This window comes from Botrytis deweyae, assembly GCF_014898535.1.
Source record: "Botrytis deweyae strain B1 chromosome Unknown BDEW_009, whole genome shotgun sequence".
In the NCBI taxonomy this organism is placed as follows: domain Eukaryota; kingdom Fungi; phylum Ascomycota; class Leotiomycetes; order Helotiales; family Sclerotiniaceae; genus Botrytis; species Botrytis deweyae.
In genome coordinates this window covers 414,338-438,551 of record NW_024066216.1, presented here as the reverse complement: position 1 = coordinate 438,551, position 24,214 = coordinate 414,338, and the positions used below count along the sequence as shown (strand labels likewise).

At 42.6% G+C, this 24,214-nt stretch overlaps 6 protein-coding genes across 6 annotated transcripts; 2 read left to right on the top strand and 4 right to left on the bottom strand.

Annotated features, from left to right (window-relative positions):
- Positions 1-502: 502 nt before the first annotated feature.
- On the bottom strand, positions 503-4,733 carry EAE98_004760 (uncharacterized protein; the record flags this gene model as incomplete). The annotated part of the gene is made up of 4 exons (XM_038952381.1): positions 503-3,855; positions 3,912-4,218; positions 4,270-4,314; positions 4,365-4,733. The coding sequence occupies 4 exons, from the start codon at positions 4,731-4,733 to the stop codon at positions 503-505; spliced, it is 4,074 nt and encodes a 1,357-aa protein (XP_038811031.1).
- An 824-nt stretch (positions 4,734-5,557) lies between these two features.
- On the bottom strand, positions 5,558-6,930 carry EAE98_004759 (uncharacterized protein; the record flags this gene model as incomplete). Its single annotated transcript, XM_038952380.1, has 4 exons — positions 5,558-6,204; positions 6,255-6,404; positions 6,465-6,588; positions 6,709-6,930. The coding sequence occupies 4 exons, from the start codon at positions 6,928-6,930 to the stop codon at positions 5,558-5,560; spliced, it is 1,143 nt and encodes a 380-aa protein (XP_038811030.1).
- Positions 6,931-10,474: 3,544 nt separating this feature from the next.
- Positions 10,475-12,595, top strand: EAE98_004758 (uncharacterized protein; the record flags this gene model as incomplete). Its single annotated transcript, XM_038952379.1, has 7 exons — positions 10,475-10,505; positions 10,567-10,652; positions 10,703-10,823; positions 11,001-11,114; positions 11,163-11,408; positions 11,460-12,209; positions 12,264-12,595. 7 exons carry the CDS (start codon positions 10,475-10,477, stop codon positions 12,593-12,595), a joined length of 1,680 nt encoding a protein of 559 aa, XP_038811029.1.
- A 389-nt stretch (positions 12,596-12,984) lies between these two features.
- On the bottom strand, positions 12,985-13,431 carry EAE98_004757 (uncharacterized protein; the record flags this gene model as incomplete). The annotated part of the gene is made up of 2 exons (XM_038952378.1): positions 12,985-13,161; positions 13,228-13,431. 2 exons carry the CDS (start codon positions 13,429-13,431, stop codon positions 12,985-12,987), a joined length of 381 nt encoding a protein of 126 aa, XP_038811028.1.
- A 497-nt stretch (positions 13,432-13,928) lies between these two features.
- EAE98_004756 (uncharacterized protein) lies at positions 13,929-14,753 on the top strand (the record flags this gene model as incomplete). Its single annotated transcript, XM_038952377.1, has 1 exon — positions 13,929-14,753. One exon carries the CDS (start codon positions 13,929-13,931, stop codon positions 14,751-14,753), a length of 825 nt encoding a protein of 274 aa, XP_038811027.1.
- Positions 14,754-17,171: 2,418 nt separating this feature from the next.
- On the bottom strand, positions 17,172-18,472 carry EAE98_004755 (uncharacterized protein; the record flags this gene model as incomplete). The annotated part of the gene is made up of 3 exons (XM_038952376.1): positions 17,172-17,877; positions 17,991-18,126; positions 18,247-18,472. 3 exons carry the CDS (start codon positions 18,470-18,472, stop codon positions 17,172-17,174), a joined length of 1,068 nt encoding a protein of 355 aa, XP_038811026.1.
- Positions 18,473-24,214: the final 5,742 nt, after the last annotated feature.

The window sequence follows — 24,214 nt, the reverse complement described above, 5'->3', positions numbered from 1 at the left end:
TTTGCCAATATGATGTTGTGTTGTTGTGTTGTGAGAAAGTCAAAGACGTCGGAAGATCGATCTGGATTTCTCTCCCACGACCTCAATTCTTTAAATGGACCAAAGGAAGAAAATTTGAAGGTGCGAGTAAGCGAAAACTAAGATTTAAGCCATTAGGAAGTGAATGGTAAAGAATGATAATGAAACAAGAATAAAAAATTTCAAGTGAATGCTATACCCATATCTAATACATGAATTTCGCTATTCCAGTCTGATATCTTTCTATAAAACAAATGAATAATCTAACTTCCGTCTCATCCGAATAATATTTGACAGCTCTCCTCCAAAAATTCTATTTCATTGTCTCTTTCATCCTAAGAACATATGAATATAATACAAGCAGAAATCAAAATCGGGGTCCTTCTGATAGCATCGCCCATCGCCCATCGCCCCTTTCTCTTTTTAATTTATCACTTTTCCTGTCAACTGCCAAAAGGGAATTCCAAAGCGAAAACACAATTCATCAGTCCTCCCAACTTTTAAAACCATCCAGGATGGAAAGTGTCTGATTTGCCCAATCTTTATGTATAACCCCATCCGTGTTAACATCCACACAAATCTCACTTCCATCCACGCATCTTCCACTCCTCTCTCTAACAACAGTACCATTGCTCCCGGTGCTGTCCTCCGGGCTCATCGTACCAGTCATCCTTCGTCTCAAAATTAGTCTCCTCGTACCACCTTCAACACTATATCCTCTTCCATGTGAAATAATGTCATCTTCAGCTTGAACACTCTTAGCTTGATGGATGAGTCCTCGCTGCTCCTCCATCCTCGAATCATTTCTAGCCCTAATAATATCCATCAGCTCCAACTTTCTCTCGGCTGCTTCAGCCCTTCTTCGCCACATCTCTACTTCCTCTCTCGATTCTCTCAATTGTTCTGTCAAGCCGATATGCTCAGTATCAGAGCTGGATCTTATTTCAAATCGTCGTTGCAATTGCCGTACTTGTTCAGTTTTTTCATATACCTGTTGTTGGAGACTGCGTATCTGCGAGTGTAAGACTGTGTTGCCACGAGTCAAAGTATTCTTTGAAAGCGTTGCATCGTGAGCAAGTTGCGATTGTGACTGTAGAAAAGTGTGTGCAGCTTCAAATTCTGATGATGTCAAAGACAGAATATCAGAATTGCCAATACTACTATATGCACCATCCATTCCAGCTTGTCTAGTTGGCATAGGTGGCTGATGACTCACTGGTTTCAGTGGAACGGTGAGAGAATTGGAGGTAGAAAGCGGACGTCTCAATGAGGCTACAGAGTCTTCGTGAGAATTCTCAACTATGACTTGTGGTGGGATAGGTTCTGGTACAAAATCTCTCAACACTCTCTTAGGAGCTTGCATTTTGGTGGGCGATGAATGTTCTTGAGCTTGCTGAAAGCGCTGAGATAAGCCCGTATTACGGAAAGAACGAACAGACTTTCCAGATTTGAAAGATGCAATTGATCTTGTTGGCGATGGTGGCGGATTGATAGTATAAGGCGAGATAACACCCTCGCCTCTTCGATTATCGACCGATGTTATAGGTATTGGTATAGTAGATTTGACTGGGGCTAATGACGATAGAGGAGTTGTTGCCTTCACAGTATCGAATTTCTCTGCCATGGCCCTAACACTGACCTTCTTAGGTGTTCGAGCAGGCTCGGGAGTGGGAATCTTTCGTGAATGGGGTTCCGTGTGATTCTCTGTGACTGGCCTAGAAGGCTCACTCTTGTGGTTATCTTCGGTTGATTTTGATGATCGGCTGTCGGACTTTCGCTTTCGAAACATTTCTCTGATCGAGGCTACTTTTGACAAGGTAGCAGGTGAAGCCGTTTCATGAGCAGGTTTTCCTTTCGCCTGGATAACCTTAGGCTCCACTAATGTTGTAATAACAGGTGCAGCAGAATCAGTTTTTCGCGAAACATTGCTCTTAATTCCAGACCGGTCATCATGCACATAAACCTTTGCGGATTTTGGCGTATCAGGAAAACTCTGGCGAGACAGTTGGGGACGTAAAAAGCTCGGTGTGCTAGGTTTCTCAACTGGTTTCTCTGCCTCTATTTTCTCGTTGAAACCTATACCTGAATCATATTTCGTCGGGTTATCAGATTTCTCGGTAGACTTTATCGACTTTACCTCGGACTTCATCGATATACCAGGCGATTCCAGGGCTTGTCCCAGCACAGCTAAGGATGCTAGGTCATCCTCATGTGAGACCTTAGAAAGTGGATCCTTAGGGCTATTTCCCTTGGAGTAATCAGAGCCTGTAAATCCTTGACGCCTTCGAGAATCTTTGGCATCCTGAGCATGGGATGTGCTTGGCGCAAATCTGATATGATTTTCTCTGTTGGATGGGGTATCATGATGGCTTGGCGCAGAGACTTGCATATGCTTTTGATCGTTGTCCTGTAAGAGAGAAGATGAGCTAGTCTTCTTGATCTTCTTCGGATGCGAGTCTAGTGATAGTGGGCTTGATTGTGTGTCCAATTTCTTGTCATGTCCCAAGTCCTTGGGATCTCTGACAGGTGACAGATCTTCAATTTCAATAGATTCGCTCTCGAGCCTTCGAACAATACCTTTGACACGACATTCAGTAGTATGTTCTACGGCTGGACTCTTTTGATTATTATCTTTTCCATTTTTCATAGATAAAGATGGTCTAACACTTTGTGGGGTTTGCTTGAAACTCAGATCACTATCTTCAAAATAATTTTCATCGGGATGCTCCTTTACCAGAGCTGTGGAAAGAGCACTTGAAGATTTTGCGTTCTTAAGAGCTTCTCCTGGTGACAACCTTTGACGCGATCGTTGTTTTGTGACTGATAGGGCATCAAACTGCAAGGGATTCATGTAGTCATCAAGTGCCTGCTGTTCAGTGGCCTGTCGTTCAGTATTATCTCCGCTGCTATGCCTTGGACATGAACGAGGTGAGGGTCTACGCTGTGGCGGTGTTGGAGATTGACTCCTGCCAGCATTCCTATTGGGTTTGTCATATGTCCAGTCGGGAGGCCTCCGTAAGGAGAAAGATTCTGACATCGAAGGACGTAAAATGGGTGGTTTCCTCCCTCGAATATCCATAATTTTGCTTCCCTGGACGGCTGTCAGAGCTTCCAGATTCTTCATATGGCGAACTACATCACGCCAATGAGTGATGAGCATTTCCGTAATTTCACCGGCAACCTTGATTTTGTCAACTAGATTATTGAAAGTAACACCTTCTTCTGCGCTTTTATGCTTTTTCCTTTCCTTCTTAGTTTTTGGTGGACTCAAAGGGGTGAGGACCAAACTACCGTGGCCATTGGCCAAGCGAATATTGTAGTTGTCCATTAGATCGCCCACAAGTAGGGGTCCAAAAACAATCCCTAATGGTTTATAGCCCATAAGATCTGAAGTAGGAAGAGGCCTGCCCCGATCGTCTTCCCTTCGCGCTGTCTCCGCTGCACGACCAACCATACAGAGTAACCCTAGGACTGCACAGATAAGTTCTCGCCTATATGTTGACCTTAAAGTCGAGATAGACAAAGCAATAAGTCTCGCTCGAACTTTACTATGCTTAGTTCGTGTCATTTCTGGATCGCCTCTAAGATGTGTTTGGATGGAGACGAGGGCGTCGAATAATGGAAGTGACCCCAAAATACCACCAGGGATACCAGAGAGAAATCTCTTGAACGCAGACGCAACGTCATGCACATCACAGTCAATATGGTCTGGTAAAGTCGGACATCTTACTGTTCCCGCAATATGTCCTTCGTCTCCTTTCGAACAATAATGTTCATAAATGAGGCTAATCGTGTGTTGAGATCCTGGTATACGAAATACGCCACGGGTGGTAGGAGCTGCACATCAATTAGCGCACGAGAAACAGTAAAGCGGAATGTAATTCGTGGTATACCATGCTGTATCAAATATTGAGCTGTAGCACGAATACAAGTTGGCAAAGTTAAGCTACTCGCAGCATATTCGGCTGGAAGGTATAACAGACTTGATCCGCACAAACGAACAAGTTCTACCAGATCTCTATCCTTGAGTGAGTCTCTTCTGCTCTTCAGCCGTAACGAATCGCTAATGCTTCGCATTTTCTTGAGATCCCGTCGCTCTGCCTTCTTAGATTTAACGACGGGTGTCTGAGATGAGGACGTCCGCCTGAAGAGCTTTCTGGATAACCAATTACCATGCTTATCAGGTCCATCCTCGATACACTGATTCTATAAGTAAGTACTTGAGGTTACCGGACGTAATGGCCAACTTACAGGAATATCCTCGTATTCACTGGGAATAAATTTTCGTACGCCGTGCTAAAGATCATCAGCTTTCTTCTCCACGCTTAAACAATCTACTTGCATACCTTATCCGCCAGTCGATTGAATTCTTCTATAAAATGCGTGCGATCATCCAAGTCGTCGTTTTCAGACTCGCCCCCTGCACTTGAGGAAGTCCAGGTATTACTGCTGCAAAGACCACGTCGAATCCTTGGTTGCTGTACTACGTCTGAAGGCTCGTCGGCGACCGAAGGGCCATCTCCTGCTAAAACTAAAGAAATATTTGGATCCGATGGAAGTGCTCTAATGGATGCTCTTCTGATAGGGATTACTTGACCTCGTAGTAAGTTTTGAGCGATACTAGAATCATCTGCGAATAAGGTTGCGACATCTTGCTGTCGTCTGAGGGATAAAGTAGCTGATGATGCTCTAGAATTGAGACGATTAGGTCGCATTTTGATTGTCCAGGTAATTCCTAGACAATCAACAATCAACAATTGTTGCTTGTCATTTGTATTAAAAAAAGGCTCTTCAGGAAACTGTCTCGATGTGCCAACAAAAATTACAGATTTGACTTTCAGAAAGATTGTTCTTGCACAAGGAGGCCACTCACTAGGGAGGTGCAATTTTCTATCATCGACAGAAGAAGAAACCGCGACTTACAATTACTTGGTAGTCAACTTGAGTGAGGACCCCAACGAGGAACCGTGGAGATGTGCAAATTTTCGAGGTGCAATTCAACGAGAAGCTTTTGATTCTTGAATTCAACCAAAGAATCGAAATGAGCCAAAAGATTGAATTCCGTTGAAAGATCAAATCTATTTGAGAAAACTGCCTCTATAGCATCTCAAGTTTTCAAAGCACACATCTGGTCTGCTAGTCCAGACTGTTAAATACTTACTCGGAGAACCACTATACAGGTTCGTTTAAAGTTGATCCTGACTTCCAGAGTGATAAATCCACAAAAGAATTGTCCAAACTTTCAGTTAATTGGAAATGCACAGTATTCCATCAAAACATTATAAAAAAGATAAATTTCCTGAATCGTAAGTACTTTACTGCCCATCATCCATAAAATATTCACAAGCCATTCCCCAAACTTGCCATGTTACCCCTAATCCGCAGTCGATAAAATGGTATTAACGAATATGAATAAATCGCCCAATCACATCTATTTGTGGCCATTTTATGACCAGTGAGATCAGGTTTGTGCCTGTACGCCAAATCGCTATGCAACGCCCATCCGTCCCCGTAGTATCATTGCCAATATCGGATAGGCTCAATCGTCGTCTTCTCCATGAAGGAGTACGTACTGCAGAATATCGGATAAAGAGATCACTCCCTTCAAATGCTGCTCTTCATCTATAACCACCAATCGATGCACTCTAGATTTTCGAATCGTGTCAAAGATCGAATTTAGTCTGTCTTCCTCGCTGCATGTATAAATCCCTGCAAAATCTTCCGCTCTGTTTGCCAACGCCTCTCCCACAGTCAACGTCAACCCATCATATACTCCACCTTTGATGATTGTGATTACATCAACAGCCTCGAAAAGATTAAGGACTCGTGAATCTTTATCAACAATGGGAACACTCGAAATGCTGTGTTTGACCATCATGTGTATGACGTCGATCACCGGGGTATCCATATTTGCGGTTTGTAAGTCGCCATATGTCCCCAGCTTGAGTTCCGAAACGCTTTTCTTCAGGAATTCCGTCTCATCGACATTGACGCTAATAAATTTTAGAATGCGGTATTGTGTAATCACACTAACCACCATCTCTTTTCCGGTTTCGTCATCGACATCAACAAGTGGAATACGGCGGGCGCGGGTTTGTAACATTTGTCGACAGGCGTCATAAAGAGGTCGTGCCGGATGTACCGATACTGTCTCCAAAGGTAGTACGCCAATTGCCTTTTCAATATCTGTGATTCATTCAGCCTGACGCTCAACCAACCCTAGTCGCAGACCCTACCTCTTAAACTACTCAACTTGAATTGGTCTATTTGATTGAGAGCTTCCGGATTCTGCCAGTAGTATTGGATGACATTTATATAGTCCGAAGTTGTAAGAAGACCAGCAAAAGTTGAGGTGTGCGAATCCCATAGCGGGGCTGAAACGATACCTATAAAGTTCAGAGATCAGCGACGAGATGTGATCTGACATGGCCTGGGGTATTGTATACCATTTTGTAGGAGAATAGTCAAGCTCTTCTTCACAAGTAAATCGGTATTTAGAATGATAAGTCGGAAGGAAAGAGGTAGAACATCGTAACTTGTACGGCGCTTGAGGAAATCTCGAATCGATTTCTGTTGAATTGAGTATGTCAGCCTCGTGTGATACTCGAAGTACAAAACCCCCACGATCATCCTATGAATGATTTTATATGACCACCCTGATGGAACAAGCGATAACGGGAATTATCTTACCAGACCCTTTTGCTGCTCCTTGTCGAGCGCACTCATCGGCTTTTCCAGCGGCGGTTCCTCCAGCGGCTTTTCTTGCTGCATCTCGGCGATCTTCACTCTTGGAAGGAGGAATGTAGAAGGTTGAGCTATGCGCGACTCGTGATCATGTCTAGCGACAGCCGGTGGTTGTGATGTGAAGGTGTCTGCGGGATTGGGCGCCGCTGGCTGCATCTCTTCTGCCATATTAGACATGGATTATGCTTGGGACAATTCGTGGGGAGCACATTGATCTTGGGGGGGGAGGGACAAAGATAAAGTTGGCCGAAAATTCAATAAGAATTAAATTGAAGTATGAATCATGAGAAAGGTTGTATGTTGTACTGTATCGTAGGAAGATGGATAATATTGAGTCGCAAAGCTTGGAAATGGTGGGTTGAACTTTGAAAGCTAGAACAAAAGTCACGAAGGTGGGGCAGATTTTCTGGGGAATTTTATATATGTGATCAGCCAAAATTTGACCTGTTTCAGCTTCTGCATTGTTGTGTCACTTTATTTACCGTAATATTTGAAGTAGGTATATGAAGTATATGAAGTATGTAAGGTCTGATGTCGAAATGAAATACATACATCTAGCTGCCCAGGTGGGTAGGTACTAGGTAGGTATTCACCGATCAAGATCATCTATCGTAGAGCGGTGCGAAAAGGCCTCCACGGCAGTGGCCCAGCGGAGCGTCATCACTCAATAAACTTTCCTGATCTACCTATTTCGAGTCAACATATTCGAGCAAATCCAACTCATTGGTAAACGACTATGTGTGCACGAATATCGAGAATTACCCCTTCATCATCGTACTAGATACCGGTACTTGCTCGAGTATTCCCTACCGAGCCTACCAGGCCAGTATATTTATTATTAGAGCAATAATTTTATCCATCCTTCATGGCCTACCTATACTTAGATATTAGATAGGTAGATGTCAACATCTTTCCAATGCGAGATTGAGGGGAACCTTGAGTGTTTCGTCATCTTTCCAGATAGCTAAAGATGTATACACATACCCAGCGCGCGTCTAGCTCTTCTCAATGGAATGGAAGCAACCTGGAAGCTTTCGTGTAAGAGGAACCCAAAGATGACCAGATTTTTGTCAAAGACTACAGAGTATAATTGTAATTTGCATAAAACTATTTGAGGGGAAGCAGCTCGATCTTCCTATCATGACTCCCTCAGTACATATATATCAAGAATCGAATCTATACGGTACATTATGTTCGGTTATCATTCTGGGTCTATGTATTTATCCCTTTTCGGATTCCCATGAAAGGCTCGGTTCTCTTCCCCGGATTAGTCCTTTGAGTATCCACTTACTACACCATTTTTGAAATGCAAAGACATTTTCTCACGATGCCAACTCATACCTCGCACCGGAGTAGTTGAAAATCTCTTCACAAGAAAGAAAAAATCATCGCCCAAGGTATGAGCTTGACTTGATATGGTTCTCTCGATTGGGTTATCTCAAAGATGGGGCGGGGCGGCTTGCCTCTATCTTATCTAAACTTCGGATGGACGATTATTCGTAGTCACGAGCGTAAATTATCAAACTCCAGCAGTTCAATTGAAAAGACGCTGAGCTCTGGAGTAGCTTTAGAACAATCTTCTCGAATAACCCCCCCAGAGATCCCCTCTTGAATGATGAAGAGGCCGTTTGAATAGCAGCATACCTAAGCGTTCACCACTCATCTTACTCTTCTAGGATGACCGACCAATGCTTGTTGAAGTTGCTTTCCCTGTACTTTGACCTACATGCATGAACTCGAATTTGAGAGTTTCTGTGGCTAAAAAGATACCTGCACCTGCCTCGGAAAATAAATAGAATGGTGGCGTGGGTGGCTATCTCCAAATTGCTTAATGACAGGATGATTTCAGTATCTTGCATAATCGGAAGTGGAAGATGTCAATGGATGAAACCCCTCTGTACATCCACCTCGTTGATCTTTGAGAATTAGAACCATCACTAGGGAAACACGTCGATATAAAACAGTTCGCTGTTGCTGTTTTGGTACCCGGCTTTGAGAATTAACCATGCCGCATCCATTGGTTATGCTGGTGAGGCTTCAAGTGGGTGTATGCGTTTGCATCTTTTTTTTATTGGGGCAAAATATCGGTGTAAATGGATACTTCGTAGAGTGGTGTACCAGAATTGAATGTGGATACGCGATAAGTCGATTTGGAAAGGTTTTCATTGAATCGAAGGGTTGTTTATCCCAGGATAACGAGTGTTGTTTTGTGTATGGCTTTTCCTCATCTTGAGCAATTGAGTTGTCACGACGTGAATGTTATGCTGTTTGTGCATGGTTGTGTTGTGTTGTGGTGACATTCTGATCTTTATTTTAATCGATAGCCTTACGAGCGCACTACCTAGGTTCAGGGAGCAAAGAATCAATGGGAGGATGTGTACTCGTGCTGGGTAGATGGTTGTTGGAATGGAGATGTCGAGGATGTCGAGGATGGGGAGAGATGAAGATGTGCCCGTATGGTATCATCGGATAAGGAGTGAGGAGTGAGGAGTGAGGAGCGAGGAGTGAAGAGTGAAAGTGGTTCCATCATTACTTACTGGGTAACTCTACCGAGTAGGTATGGTAGTATGTTTGTCAACTTAACTTGATTTTATATACAAAATCTGAGACACTTGGTCATTCTCCAATGGAAGAGTTTTCAATTCTTCTCGTCGCTGCTCCGTACCCAACTATCTATACCGATAGCGACATAGATAAACCTCCCGAGCATATCGTCCATGCTATCTATTGGATATCTTTAGTCACCTTTAGCCGCGAGGCTCCATTTTCTTTCGTTGCGGGAAGAGGAGGCTGGAGATTCGCAGGGGATCGACCAAATCCACGATGTAGCGGTACAAGTTGATTGATGCTGCTGACCGAGATACGATACCAAGATAGGAGCCAGTAAGCACGCAACACTCAACCAGAGAGAAGAGAGCGAGGTTGTCATACAAAGGAGGTTACGTGCCTAGGTAGGTACGGTTGTTTAATTGTTCATGAGACCTTATTAGCAAATTGTAGCAGATTATAGCAAATTGTAGCAAATTGTAGCAAATTGCAGCAAATTACAGCAAATTATATCAGAAATTAAAATTCATTCCTCACTCATTTCTCATCAAACAGACATCATTCAAAGGTTCCAAGGTTCCAAGGTTAAATCGAGTCACCTCCTCCTCCGTCCTCACCTAGTACAAGCAACCTCGCAACCTAACAAACTCGAACAGGGATCCATTTATTATTATTCCTCGACCTTTCTCTTTCCGTCATAGTCGACTACATTGGTCTGTGGTCCGTGCGTAGCCTTCTGTAGCATGCCCAGGTGTAGCGTGTACAAGCCGGCGGTGGTGTACAATTACCTAAGGAAAGTGAAAGACCGAAGCTGTGTTAGAAAACCAAAAAGCTTCCCGCCAACTCAACTCAACTCAACTCACCTCGACTCAGACTCAAACTCAAACTCGACTCATCAACCTTCAATCTTCAATCTTCAATCCTCGACCATTCCTTCCTTTTATCAACATCCAGAACAATTCTTTAATTCACATCGCTACTCCCCGACGAATGGCCATCGAGCCTTCCATTAATATAATCCGCAATCGAAATTTACGCCATTTCCCCTTCCTGTAGCTTCGCTTTGTTCGATTCATCGCCCTCATTACATTTCATTCCAACAAACACAATTTGATCCCGACCCTACATTCTACGCTCACCAGTCCTACGGGACCAACATTAAGAAATGGGAGGTGTTTGCTCTTCTTGCTGCGGAGGTATGCGTCGAAAAAAGAATCATGTCTTGTGGAATTATTTACTTATCGTTGGACTGTGCAGGTAAATCCCGAGATGGCTTATATGAGCCAGTGCTAGCAGAAAGCGAAAGAGAAGCGGTGGCAGACCTTTTACAATACCTAGAGAATGTAAGAAGAGCCTAGACTAATATTAAATTCGATGTCTAATGATCATCCAGCGCGGCGAGACCGACTTTTTCTCCGGGGAACCTCTACGAGCTTTGAGTACATTGGTATTTTCTGATAATGTCGACCTTCAGCGAAGTGCTAGTTTGACATTTGCTGAGATAACGGAACGAGGTACGTCTTTGTTATATACCTGGATGGATGCGAGTACACAATGTTGGACTCGGGCGAAATGTATGACCTGTGGAAATAGTGGTCCGCCTCGCATGCAACTACTTGAATGGCGGCTCTTCAGAGCGGACGGGATTAGATTATCGTTAGTGCAGGGGATTTATTACTGACGCCTTCTAGATGTTCGTGAAGTAGATAGAGACACCCTCGAGCCGATACTCTTCCTTTTGCAAAGTCCCGATATCGAGGTACAACGAGCGGCTAGCGCAGCTCTTGGAAATTTGGCAGTTAACAGTAGGTTATGTTCCCCTGTGATATGAGTCAAGCTAACAAAGAGTGCAGCGGAAAACAAAGTAGCAATCGTACTTCTTGGGGGGCTTACGCCTCTCATCAGACAGATGATGTCCCCAAATGTCGAGGTGCAATGTAACGCGGTCGGTTGTATCACCAATTTGGCGACACACGAGGATAACAAGGCCAAGATCGCACGATCAGGGGCATTGGGACCTCTTACTCGTCTAGCTAAATCTAAAGATATGCGTGTGCAGAGAAATGCTACTGGCGCTTTATTGAACATGACACATTCTGGTAAGCAGTAACCTTCTCGGCGTAGCATTTACAAACACTGAAATCATTTAGATGAGAACCGACAGCAGCTGGTTAATGCTGGTGCCATACCCGTCCTCGTACAACTCCTCTCGTCTTCTGATGTAGATGTACAATACTACTGTACAACAGCTTTGAGTAATATCGCTGTTGATGCTAATAACCGCAAGAAGCTCGCCTTGAACGAGAACAGACTCATACAATCCCTTGTGAACCTGATGGATTCCTCCTCGCCTAAAGTCCAGTGCCAAGCAGCTTTGGCCTTGCGAAATCTTGCTTCTGATGAGAAGTATCAATTAGAAATTGTGCGCGCTCGCGGTTTAGCTCCATTATTACGACTTTTACAATCCTCCTATCTACCATTAATACTTTCTGCTGTCGCTTGCATACGCAACATATCGATACATCCATTAAACGAATCTCCAATTATTGATGCCGGCTTTCTAAAACCATTAGTAGATCTACTGGGTTCCACCGATAATGAAGAAATTCAATGCCACGCCATATCGACACTTCGCAACCTTGCTGCTAGTTCTGATCGAAACAAGGAGCTTGTTCTACAAGCTGGAGCTGTGCAAAAATGCAAACAACTTGTTCTGGAGGTCGCCCTTAGTGTTCAATCGGAAATGACTGCTGCAATCGCTGTATTGGCCTTAAGTGACGATCTTAAGACTCAACTTCTCAACCTAGGTGTATTCGATGTCCTTATTCCATTGACAGACTCCCCGAGTATCGAAGTCCAAGGCAACAGTGCTGCAGCTCTTGGTAACTTGTCGTCCAAGGGTAAGTTTTAGTTATGGGATCATGCTTGAAGTTTTCAATGCTAACTAATTATAGTCGGTGACTACTCTATCTTCATTCAAGCCTGGACAGAACCATTCGGAGGTATTCACGGTTATCTAAAACGTTTCCTCGCTAGCGGAGATCCGACTTTCCAACACATCGCAATCTGGACATTGTTACAACTATTGGAATCCGAGGATAAAAAATTAATAAGCTTGATTGGAAAATCAGAAGAGATTGTACAAATGATTAAGACTATTTCCGACAAGCAAATTGAATCCGACGACGAAGGCGAAGAAGATGGGGAAGGAGAAGTTATTCAACTTGCTCAAAGATCATTACAACTACTCGGACAAGGTGGGAAGTCTTCCCATATCGAAGGTTGAGCGGTTTGCACAAGAAAAGATTTTTTGTTATTTGCATCTAGCTATGGGTAGGGCACGGTGTTAGGAGTATAATCAAAGGCATAATAGTTTGCAGCGAGCATATTGGCAGAATAGGGGGCGCTGCACTACTTTTATTCCTGTGTTTTCATGACAGACCTTCAGAGGTTCCTGTCATTACAATATATCTTTTCACGACGTCTCCCTTCAACAAATTATTACAGCGATATGGAACTTTAGTTGTTATTCATGTAATTAGATAGGACATTATGATATCCAAATCCAGTCATTGCTCGAAATAGTCGGAACTCTCACATGACATTGATCAGTCAGGCATGACTATTTAACTTCTTAATACTTGGTGATTGTTTTTTTGTGACTACATCAAAGTTTCAATGGCCATCTCCCACTGGTTGCAGATCATTCTCGAACCATTTTCTCTCGCTCCACGGTAGTACTCTAGCGACGATTTTCCCCTTGATCAAAGCCATGGGTATCGGACCAAACATCCTCGAATCTCTCGACCATTCTAAATTATCCCCCACTACCCAACAATGTCCCTCAGGAATCTATAAATCATTAGCGCTTCCCTTCAAGCCATCCCCTCGCTTTCCCTTCAAGCCTTAAAAACTCACTCTAATCATCTGAGTCTCCCCACTCCCCGGCGTCCCCATCATAACGCAATCCCCCTCCAACCCCAAAACTCTCTTGAAAGCCTTTTGACCGGGCTCAACCACCGATTCAAAGGAAACGATATCGCCAACCTGGACGCCGCGGCCGCGTCGATACGCCCGCGAAATGAGAAACCAATCGTTGGACACGGAGATGGTGGGGAGCATCGAGGGACCAGATCCCGTCTCGAGTGAATAGATGTAGGTGTGGAAGAGATGGTAGATGAAGAGTGATTTGAGGGTCCAGGTTAGGATGCGCAGGGGGTGCGAGGCGTGCTTGGGGTTTTCGCTTCCTCCTTTTCCTCTTCCGGCGCTGATACTAATGGAGCGCGGGAAGAGGGAGATGCGCTGGTTGATGACATGGTTGGGGATGGGATAGGGATGGATGAGGCGAGGGGGGAGTGGTCGGAGGAGTGTTTTGAATATCATGACATGCTTTTTCTTTATATTTACAAAAGTAGGTAATTTATTAAATAAGTAATTTTGCGCAGGCTGTAAAGTCGTTTGTAAATAAAGAATATTTTGTTTCCCCGTGATATGACGATGCAGAACGAATACGCTTACATAATCACGCATCACAATAAATTCTTCTCGTCTGGCATCTACAACACAAGCTCTCTCAAGCTTCATCACAGTCTCATACCCCATCTATACGAATACCAACTATGACGAATCCCCGCTGCGTCTTCAACGCAGCTTCTGCTCTTCGTCGAGTATTCCTCTCGGGATTCCCTATCGAATCATCCACATCCGCATCGGCATCAACATCCCTCCTACGCAACTCCCCCATATTTTCTTCCTCCTCTTCCCACCTGCAAACTCGCATCCAAACCCGCAGCGTCTTCAAAAGCACCTCCACCGCCGTCGCCGAACAGCGTCTTCCGCGGGACACGGAAATCACGGCGCCCTTTCTGCGACTCAAAAATGCCGAAGGGAAACTCGACGCTCCGGTGCGCACGGCGCAGATTCTCCGCTCCGTGGATCGCAAAACCCACATGCTGGAGGTGATTGCCTTGTCGGACGAGGGGCTCGCGCCCATTGCGCGGATTGTGAATAAGCGGGACTTGTTTCAGAAGAAGAAGGAGGTGAAGAAGAGTAAGAATCCGGGGACGGTGACGAAGACGATAGAGATGAATTGGGCGATTGAGCGGAATGATTTGGGACATCGGTTGGAGAAGATGAGGGGGTTTTTGGAACGGGGGAATAAGGTGGAGGTTATTTTGGCGGGGAAGAAGAAGGGGAGGAAGGCGTCGGTGGAGGAGGCGGAGGGGGTGATTGCGAGGATTAGAGAGTTTGTGGCGGGGGTGGAGGGCGCGAGGGAGAGGGTCAAGATGGAGGGGAAGGTGTTGGGGATGGCGGTGTTGAGTTTTGAGGGGAGGGCGGGGAAGAAGGGGGAGGGGAATGGGAATGGGAATGGAAATGGGAAGAGGGAGGAGGGGGGTGGGGGGAAGGTAGAGGGAGAGGGAGAGAAAGTAGAGGATAGTGAATAGGGTAGTAAGGAAGATATGAAACTGGAAGCCGCCAATTGAATCAAGAGCTGATAGACAAATAAATCTCAGAGCTAGATTATCAACATGAAGAACACCATCCATCATATGATAAAAAAACCTCTGTATCTCCATCTCCATCTCCATTTCAAAACACTTCAATCATCTAAAGAAATCAACAACATCTTCATGCTCATACTCATCCTCATTCGAAATTCCACATCTCATCTGTTATATGTATACAAGTACATCAGCACATCCATCCACCTTGACAACGATATCTAGATACCTAGATATCTACCTATCTATCTATCTATAGTAAAGACAGCCTATTAAATCGTTAGTAGAGCTGTGTAATGGGGGATGAAGCTAGATAGATCTCGGAAATCTAATCATCTTGAGTGGTCATATTATATCATTATATATATTACTTTGAAATCTTTCGATATATATATATATATATATATTTACAAAAGAATAGAGAATCGGATATGATAGGATATGATAAGGATATGATAGATAGCATAGATTCGATTGATTCGATAGAAATCCGAATCCAAGCCATGCGAGATTCAGCGACGAGCCGGAGGAGCCAGCGACGCATGCAGCGACGCATCCACCTACTCAGCCACGCTAGCACTCACCACCACTCACGACCACGTCACCCACCCCAAACCAAACCACATATGCAAACCACAGAGTGCAAGCCAATAGCAGCGCCAATAGATCCCAAGAGCAGCGCCAAGAGTCATCGCAATAGCAGCGCCAAGCAATAGCCTAAGACCAAACGAACGAGACATACAATCCAATCATCATCTCCACTATCAACCAACCAACCAACCATCACATACCTACCTAGTACCATCTACCATCTACCACCTCTTCACACACTAACAATCCCAATCCCAATCCCAATCCCAAACTATCAAACTCCCAAACTCCCAAACTCCCAAATTAATTCTACCTCTACCTCTACCTCTACCTCTCCCTCTACCTCTCCCTCTCCCTCTCCCTTTCCCTCTCCCTTTCCCTCTCCCTCTATCTAAATTCTCCTCTCCTCTCCTCTATCTATCTATTTTTCTTATACGGTTCCAGGTTCCAAGGTTACAGCTACAGCTACAGCTATGATTTGAGCGAGCTTGATTTTATTAGATTTTATTAGATTTTATTAGATTATATTAGATTATATTAGATTTTATTAGATTACATTAGATTATATTAGATTATATTAGATTATATTAGATTTTATTAGATTTAATTAAAGTCAAGTCAAGTCAAGTGAAATCAAGTCTCTCTCTCTCTCTCTATATATATAAGTAGGTAGGTAGGTATAGTATACCTATATCTAGTATGCATATCAACTTCCACTTCAGCTTCAACTTCAGCTCAAGTTTAATTTAGCCTTATAATACTTATATACTCTATACTATCATTATTATCATCATCACCATCACCATCACCATCATCATCATCATCACTCTCAAGAATACACAAACACAGACACAGACACAGACACAAAAATAAGTTAACTCACACATGCATAAACAGTCTCATGAATACTCTATAAAATATATAATGAATTCTCAAGCTATTTTTCATCCTCTGCTATCCTATGCTATGCTATGCTATGCTATCCTATCCTATCCTATCCCACCCCCATCAAAGCAAGATAACGCTCAACACGCATCTAGCATTTTCAACAAATTCCATTTCCTCCCAGCCCACCCCCAATCTATAATTTCCCCCGATTCAAAATGAGAAATCCCATATGTAAGATTTGATTTTGACCAGCAACGCCAAACCCTACCCAGATTCCTCTCCTCCCCATCCTAGCCAACCTATCCCAATCCAGACTCTATAACCATGCTAAACGAAACCAAAGGGAAAAAAGACTACAACCTAAAGACCCCCAACGCGAGAGAATGCAAAAAGTAAAGCTAACATACCAGCACTTGGTATTTAGGTCAGAGATAAAAAGAATGAGTAGAGTTTAGTCAATTCTTATTGGTTGACCATGTGACATGCGGTAAAAACAGTATTGGATATCAAATTGACAAAGGAAAAGGGGCCGTGAATGATTCGTGATTCGTGCGATTCATGTCGAAACAAGAAGAGTGAAAAAGTATCTGATGCGTGATGAATGTTGAAACAAGAAGTGTGAAGGGATATCCGGTACGTGCTGACGTGTAGAGTGATATATTTTGTGGGGGAACTTCATGCAAAGCATCAAGAAATATTTTTCTTGATAAAGTGTGGGGAACCGAATGAAATGTGCGGGGTATTTTGATGCAATCGCTCAATGCGAAATGTCCCATGCATAATCTTGTGAATCGTGATCGAAGGAGTTGATCGTTCTCCGGAAATGTCGGAAGAAACCGTGTGGCTGAACACGCCCATCCTGTTCAAGAGTTCCGAACTCCTTCAAACTCGAGCAGCTGGTGAACTTTGCCCCTCTCGTCTTCGTCTTTCTTCTTCCATTCGAATCATTCTCGCAACTGCTTCGTTCTCCATCAATCCACCTTCAGCTAATCCGCCAGATCTCATTTGACCGGCAATCAAATACCCAGAACTTTCTTCCAATTCAAATGGTGTAATAGGACCAGGACTACCCAAAGGAAGTAATCTAGGACTGATAGGCTTTGATCCTGGTGCGGATTGCCCGGGAGTCGAAACTACGGACGCATGTACCATACGTGCTTGTTCAATCATATCTTTCTGGTACTTTTGTAGTTTTCGCTTAACGTCTGAGGATTTCCTTTGATGATGCGGATTGGAAGATTTTTGACGTTGACTTTTGGGAGGAAGTTGAAGATTGCCACCATTTAATATTGACGAAGGGATGCTCGTGAGAGGTGCCGGGAGGGGAGATGTTGGCGATGGCTTATAGTTTGAAGGATAGTATTTTCCTTTTGGGATAACTAAAGTTTCTGGCAAGGTAAATGGAGAGTTGACAATCGAAGGAGGACCACGAATAGTGGTCTCAGAAGCTGGTGAATCCATTGGTGACGACATGGAAGATATCGTAATTGGTTGCATTTCTGGTGAATTTCTCGAACGTGAAGTTGATAGTAGAACGGTTGATTTGAGAGTTTCTGGGTTTTCGTCTGCAAATCCGGGAAAATATCCTCTATAAATCATTTTGTCAGAACAACAATGCCACAATAACTTCCTGGCATGGACCTTGCTATGCCTTCATGCTCAATTCAGACACTCGAGGTACGACAATCAAATCATGCTTACCCTGGTAATTCTCCACGACCTGTCAATGGAGTGTAAACGCGAGTTCGTCTTGTCGATTGAGAGCCGGAAATTGGAATGGAATCGCTTTTCTTTGGAGTGTCGAATGTCGTATTGAGTGTCGTAGAGATCGTTTCAACTTTATAGTTACCAAATCACGAGTTAGCTTGGACCCTTTTCTGCTAAGTTGTACGTGGTGGCGGGGCAGCTTAATAGAATGCGGGAAAGGCTTGCACTGAAAAGTAAAAGCGTAACATACCTTGTGTGCCGGGAGTACCGCAACGTGGAGAGTTTGTACTACTGTTACTAGTACTCGTGATTTCTTTGGTCCTGGATTGTATGGCAAGACCTTTCAATGATGCAATAATATCTTCATCCGAGGAAGAAGATGAATAGGATGGTTTGGTATGAGGACGATGAGAAGCGTCTCGACTCCCATTTGTAGGAAAGTAAGAAGAGGTCTTATAGGAACGATGACTGGCCATTTTGTGTAAAAGTATAGACAAACGGTCGGCGGGTAATTCTCTTTTTACATTCATATATATAACTAGGGAGGGAGAGAGGGAGGGAAAGAGGGAGGGAGAGAGGGAGAGAGGGAGAGAGGGAGGGAGAGAGAGAGATACGTAGATACGTAGGTAGGTAGGTATGTAGGTATGTAGGCAAGTAGGTATTTAGTTCGGATTTGAATTTCCTGGGGCAATGCAGATGGTCTCTTTTTCTTGGCGTAGGAATCGCTTGTCCGTTTCGTTCGGTCAGGTCAGTTGGTTATGTGTGTGTGTGTGTGTGTGTGCGTGTGTGTGTGTGTAGCTAGTAGCGATGCACCCAAGTAGCTAGCTACCTTGAATCGTAAATTGAGTTAATTCGTGAATCGTGAATCGTGAATCGTGATCTACCCAAGTGTAGACGGAGGGTCTTGCGCAAGGTAATCTAATCACACTGGGGTCATTCCAATAGTTGATTGAATGGTAATTGGTGGATGGATGAAACTTCAAAGTCAAGTGATGAAGCGGTACCGACGAGTGCTCGAGTACGAAATTGGGTTTGGTAAGTGGTAAGTGGTAAGTGGTAAGTGGTAACTTGTAAGTGGTGCTAAGTCAATCAAAGCTGTCCACTCTCTTACTTTTCCCAAGGGTTATAGTTTAGTTATGGATGGTTATAGCTTATTGGCGTGGATATTCGTACGTTTTGTGAGTTTCGTATCTTTTTTTGTGCAGCGTGTGAGGATTCGTCGTTGTGTGATATGAACCATATGGTTGGTTAAATGTGTATGTATGTGTATGTGTATGTGTATATGTGTATGTGTATGTGTATGTGTATGTGTATGTGTATGTATATGTATATGTATATTGGTATTGGTATATATATGTAGAAGACTTAAACTTTCTCTTCTGCCTCGTCTTGAACGTGTGTCTCTTGCTTTACTCTTCTCTTCACAACGTTGGGGAAGGAAAGGGAGAAGGTAAGATCGTCGTTAGTCGTAAGTGATTAGATCCTCTTTTCATGTATTCGTCCGTTAATGCTTATGAAAATCCAAAGGTCTAATCAAGAAAAGGGAAAGTGTGTGGGATGGGAAGGAAATAACGGCAAGCCCAATGTGATTATGTTTCGGATCTTGGTGCCGAAATCAAATTGGGGGAGGCTTGTGTATTTCTTGTCTCTTGATCTGATTGATGGATGGTTTGGATGTGATAAATGGGTGGTGGTGATGAAGGATGGATGATTCTTGGTGGTTGATTTTGTTCCTTGGACCTTGTTGTGAGAGGATGTTCTTGGGAATGTACGATAAGATACTGAGTAGTAGTAGATATGAAAGAGAATAAACTTCAATACTAGATATTTAGGTAGGTAGGTAGGTAGGTATAAAGAATATATTTTGCTATGTCAAGGACGAGTGAGGTATGGTTTGATAGAGAGGAGTGAAGTGTGATATAAGAGAAGAGTGAAGTTTGATATAAGAAGAGTGAAGTTTCGTATCAAAGAAGAGTAAAGTCTACTTTAAGAGAAGGTGAAGTTTGGTATAAGACAAAAGTAAAGTCGACTTTAACAACCTTATAGAGAGTAATAAGAGTGAAGTCAAGAATGAATCCCCCCTTCCCTCCTAGTACTTGTCTCTTGTATCCCTATATAGGTAATAATTTATCTTATTTATCTTATTTATCTTGTTTATTTATTTATTTATTTATTCATCTCTTTGTTATTTCCATCTTCGTTATCAAAGTAAAATTTTCTTTCCTTTTCCTTTTCCTTTTCCTTTTCCTTTCTCTTCCCTTCTCTCCTCTCACTCTTTTTAATTAGAATGAGTCAACTATGAAAAAATATGGAGGGAAAAAAAAAGTTGTATCATCTCCCTTCTGATGAATCTCCGCAAGATCTGCAGAAAGGGTCAAGGGTTGAGTGAAGGGTGGAAAGAGCTGGTGTGCAAAGTATGATGATGGAAACAAAACGGTTGATTTTGGGTGCAGAGGGAGGTACATGCTACATAGGCAGGCGTTTTGTTGTTTATGGGTCGGCGTGGGTCGCAAAACTTCCGTAGACATCGCATCGGACTTTTGGTGGTGGTGACGATGATGTCAGTGCACATGGAAAAAAGAGATGGAAATTGATTCCCGGATGATTGATGATTGATGATGGATGATACCTACCTAGTACTTGATGCTGTTGATATACTTCGTAATTAATCCCCGACCATATTAAAGGTCATAAAATGGATTTATTAATTAGGTCGATATATCATAAATTATCTCTTCCACTGTGTATGGTCTGTCTGTATACATCATCCTCTACTAGCATGGCTTCAATTTCTATAAAAATATACTTCCCATACATTAATTACACTCGTGAGGAAAGAAAATCATAATATATTTATATAGATAGGATAAGTAAATAACCCAGGTACACCCAGTACACCCAATACATATTAATTACCCCCAAGATCACATCATACATGATACATAATCTTACGTTTACGTACTCGAGTATCATCCATATTCAAAATATCCCCTCCTCCTCCTCCTCCTCCTCTCCTCCTCTTCTCCCCTCATCCAATACCTATTCATCACTCATGTCTCTCAATTTGACTAATTGCCGCCAATAAAATATATTAGACTCACCATCCGGTATTTCCGTTTCCTCGTTTGGATGATGGATGATTGATCTTCCAACTTCACACCATATATGGAAGTGTGAAGAAAACCCTCGGTCGCTATCGTCACTCGTGCCTGTACTCTTGGACGAGACGATGCTATCTAAATCCTTTCAACATCTTAATCGGTGGGTCAACTTGCAGTTCCTTTCGTTTCTTGAAACACAACGCGGCTGTGTTGTTTTCTCATTATATCTACATACCTAGGTCGATACCAACAGCTGAGGTCGCCACCTTGCCCTTCTCTCTAATCCTTCTCGCTGTGGCATATCATACTAACATACCGACTACTCTGTGAAGAATTATGGATCATGATCCGGTACATATTGTGGCGGTAATGGTAATGTACAGAGTATGTATCATGCAAAGACCCTACTTTCTGCAACATATCACGGTGCCCAACATCCTTTTCGACAGGTTCATGGGGGGCGTTGTCGTACATCGTAAGTAGTTCTACTTCCCGAAAGATCCACAGTTGATACCATATCAATGTCGATTATTGCCATATTCAGATGCGCCAACATCGATATTGCAACCACCACGTCGCTATCTTTTCTACTTCCATGGCGTTGAGGCTATGACATATCGTACCTCACGGAGTTGAACCCTTAAAAATCTTTACCAATCATATCTTAGTGGATAGGTGAAACTTGAAAGATAATAGATTGTAATCATTACCAATATGGATAGTCTGTTGATCTGCCGCTGTTTGGGTTGGGTTGTCTCACGGTAAACCTTACACCTTCATTCAATACATTCTCTGCCGGAGTCATCTTTCTCTTGCGGAAAGGCTGAAGAAGATCTTTGTGATTTTTCGCATTAGTATGCAGCCTCGCCAAGTTATAACGTTGAGTTCAAAGTGTGGTATCTTCTCGTGTCGTGATCCGACTCGTGCTTTCGTGGCATAGATATACGCAAGGCGTAGTGTCTCACGGTATCATCCAAAAGATTGACATTTACACAACATATTTATGATAAAGCATGAACCATCGCCTCTTGCGCTTGGGTCTCATCACCACTTGATTTCCATCATGAAACGTGAAAGAGGTTCCATTGTTAATTGTGAATGTTGCAAAATTGGGTACTGATATGTTCATGGAGAAAGCTTCTATTCGGACTGCCGGGTTTAATTGTGGTAGTTCATTTCTATCCTGGAGATCATCAATCTGAAGAAAGTACACACAACAACCATTAAACCGCGAGTGCCGGAATGGACTGACTCTCAGTGAGGTTGTCTCCATTCAAACTGTCTGCAAATTTGCCACACAACCAATGCTTCTCCATAAGCCTGACTACTTCATCACATCTTGGGCTCTCATAATATTTGAGATTCGGCACATGTGTAATACCTTGGTTGAGGTCTTCGACACTCCTCGGTAGTTCTCAACGCCGTCATGAAGTCAAAGCACCCACCTTTAAATTGGAATTAAAAGTCACTTGGCCAACCCAGATGAACGAATAATTGCTTTTTAGTCAGTCTGATGACATGATCTTTAATATTTTCAATATCTGACCACTGATGAATATATTGAAGTCAGAAGGGCACCCCTGCTATTTGCTGGTGAGCGAGCATTCGCGATGTCATCGCTTTCACCATCAATTCATCATGTAAGATCTTACTTCAATCGCGACTCGGGAGTATCGATTTATCTCCCTACCAAGCATATCGATACTCCAAGCCTAAATGTAAAAACAAGACGGTGGAAGAGAGTCCACCAACCCAGGTGAGTTGACACAACTACACAACTACTAACTGCAGCAATTACAAGATCCAGAAAATGATGAACTGCAAGGGCGATAGTCTCAATACTGAGTTTCGTTCGGATATTGAAGCTACATAGTAGACACAATTAAGAGAAGAACAAGAAAAGTTGAACATTGATGGTATTAAAATATATCTAATGCATCTCCTCTACAACAAATCCAATCGGGCGTCGTGACGGAGTGGTTAACGTGATTGACTAGAAATCAATTCCTTTCGGGGGCGCATGTTCGAATCATGCCGACGTCGATATGTTTTTGGTGATTTTTACTTTGTAAGAATTTTCAAAGCGTCGTGATTTATAGACAGATGGATGGATGGATGTGGGAAGAGCAGATACATCTTTATTTTTCTCGTACAGAAATTTATTATTATTAATCACTAATTTTCAGAGTTGCAGAAAATGTAGAAAATGTAGAAAATGCGAAAAATGAAGGTGGAGAAATATGCATCTATCGTGGATATTGGTGGATATAGATATGGATATCGAATATGGATACCTAGGTAGGTAATTCGTTTGATGTTTGGGGAGTTGGGGAGTTGGGGGTAATGATAGATAGGGCTTTGAGTTGGGAGGGATGGTTTGCTGATTTGATTATTTGATTATTTGATTATTTGATTATTTGATTATTTGATTATTTGATTATTTGATTATTTGATTATTTGATATAAAGGGGGTAGGGTAGGTAGGATAGCTCGCAATCTCGAGAAAAAGCTGTCTATCAAAATTCTACATCTTAATCAAAATATAATATCAAAATAATAAATTCAACTTTTTGATTGAAGTTATATATATTAATAATTTATCAAAAAAAGATTCTAAAACTTCAGTTTTCAGAATATTATAAAATATAAAGAAATTTATATTAAATTTTGAGAAAGATTATTTCTAAATTCTCTTTTATTTTTACGGGGTTAATATCCGGCTTTTTCTCGGGGTCGCGAGCTAGGTAGGTAATTCGTTTGATGTTTGGGGAGTTGGGGAGTTGGGGGTAATGATAGGGCTTTGGGTTGGGAGGGATGCCTTGTTGATTTGATTACTAGGTATTTGATTATTTGATATAAAGAGGGTAGGGTAGGTAGGGTAGGTATAAATAGAGAGTATGTATAGGATAGGGTGGGGATAATTAATATATATGTATTTCGTACGATATACTATATTATATTATGATAGAGAATAGTTTTTGTGAAAATGATTTCTGTGAATATTTTCGCGATGGAAAATACTAACTAGGTTATTGTAGTGAGGTGAGGTGAGGTGAGGTGAGGATAGTAATAGTAATAGTAATAGTACTCGTAGTAATAATTATTACGACGCCAACT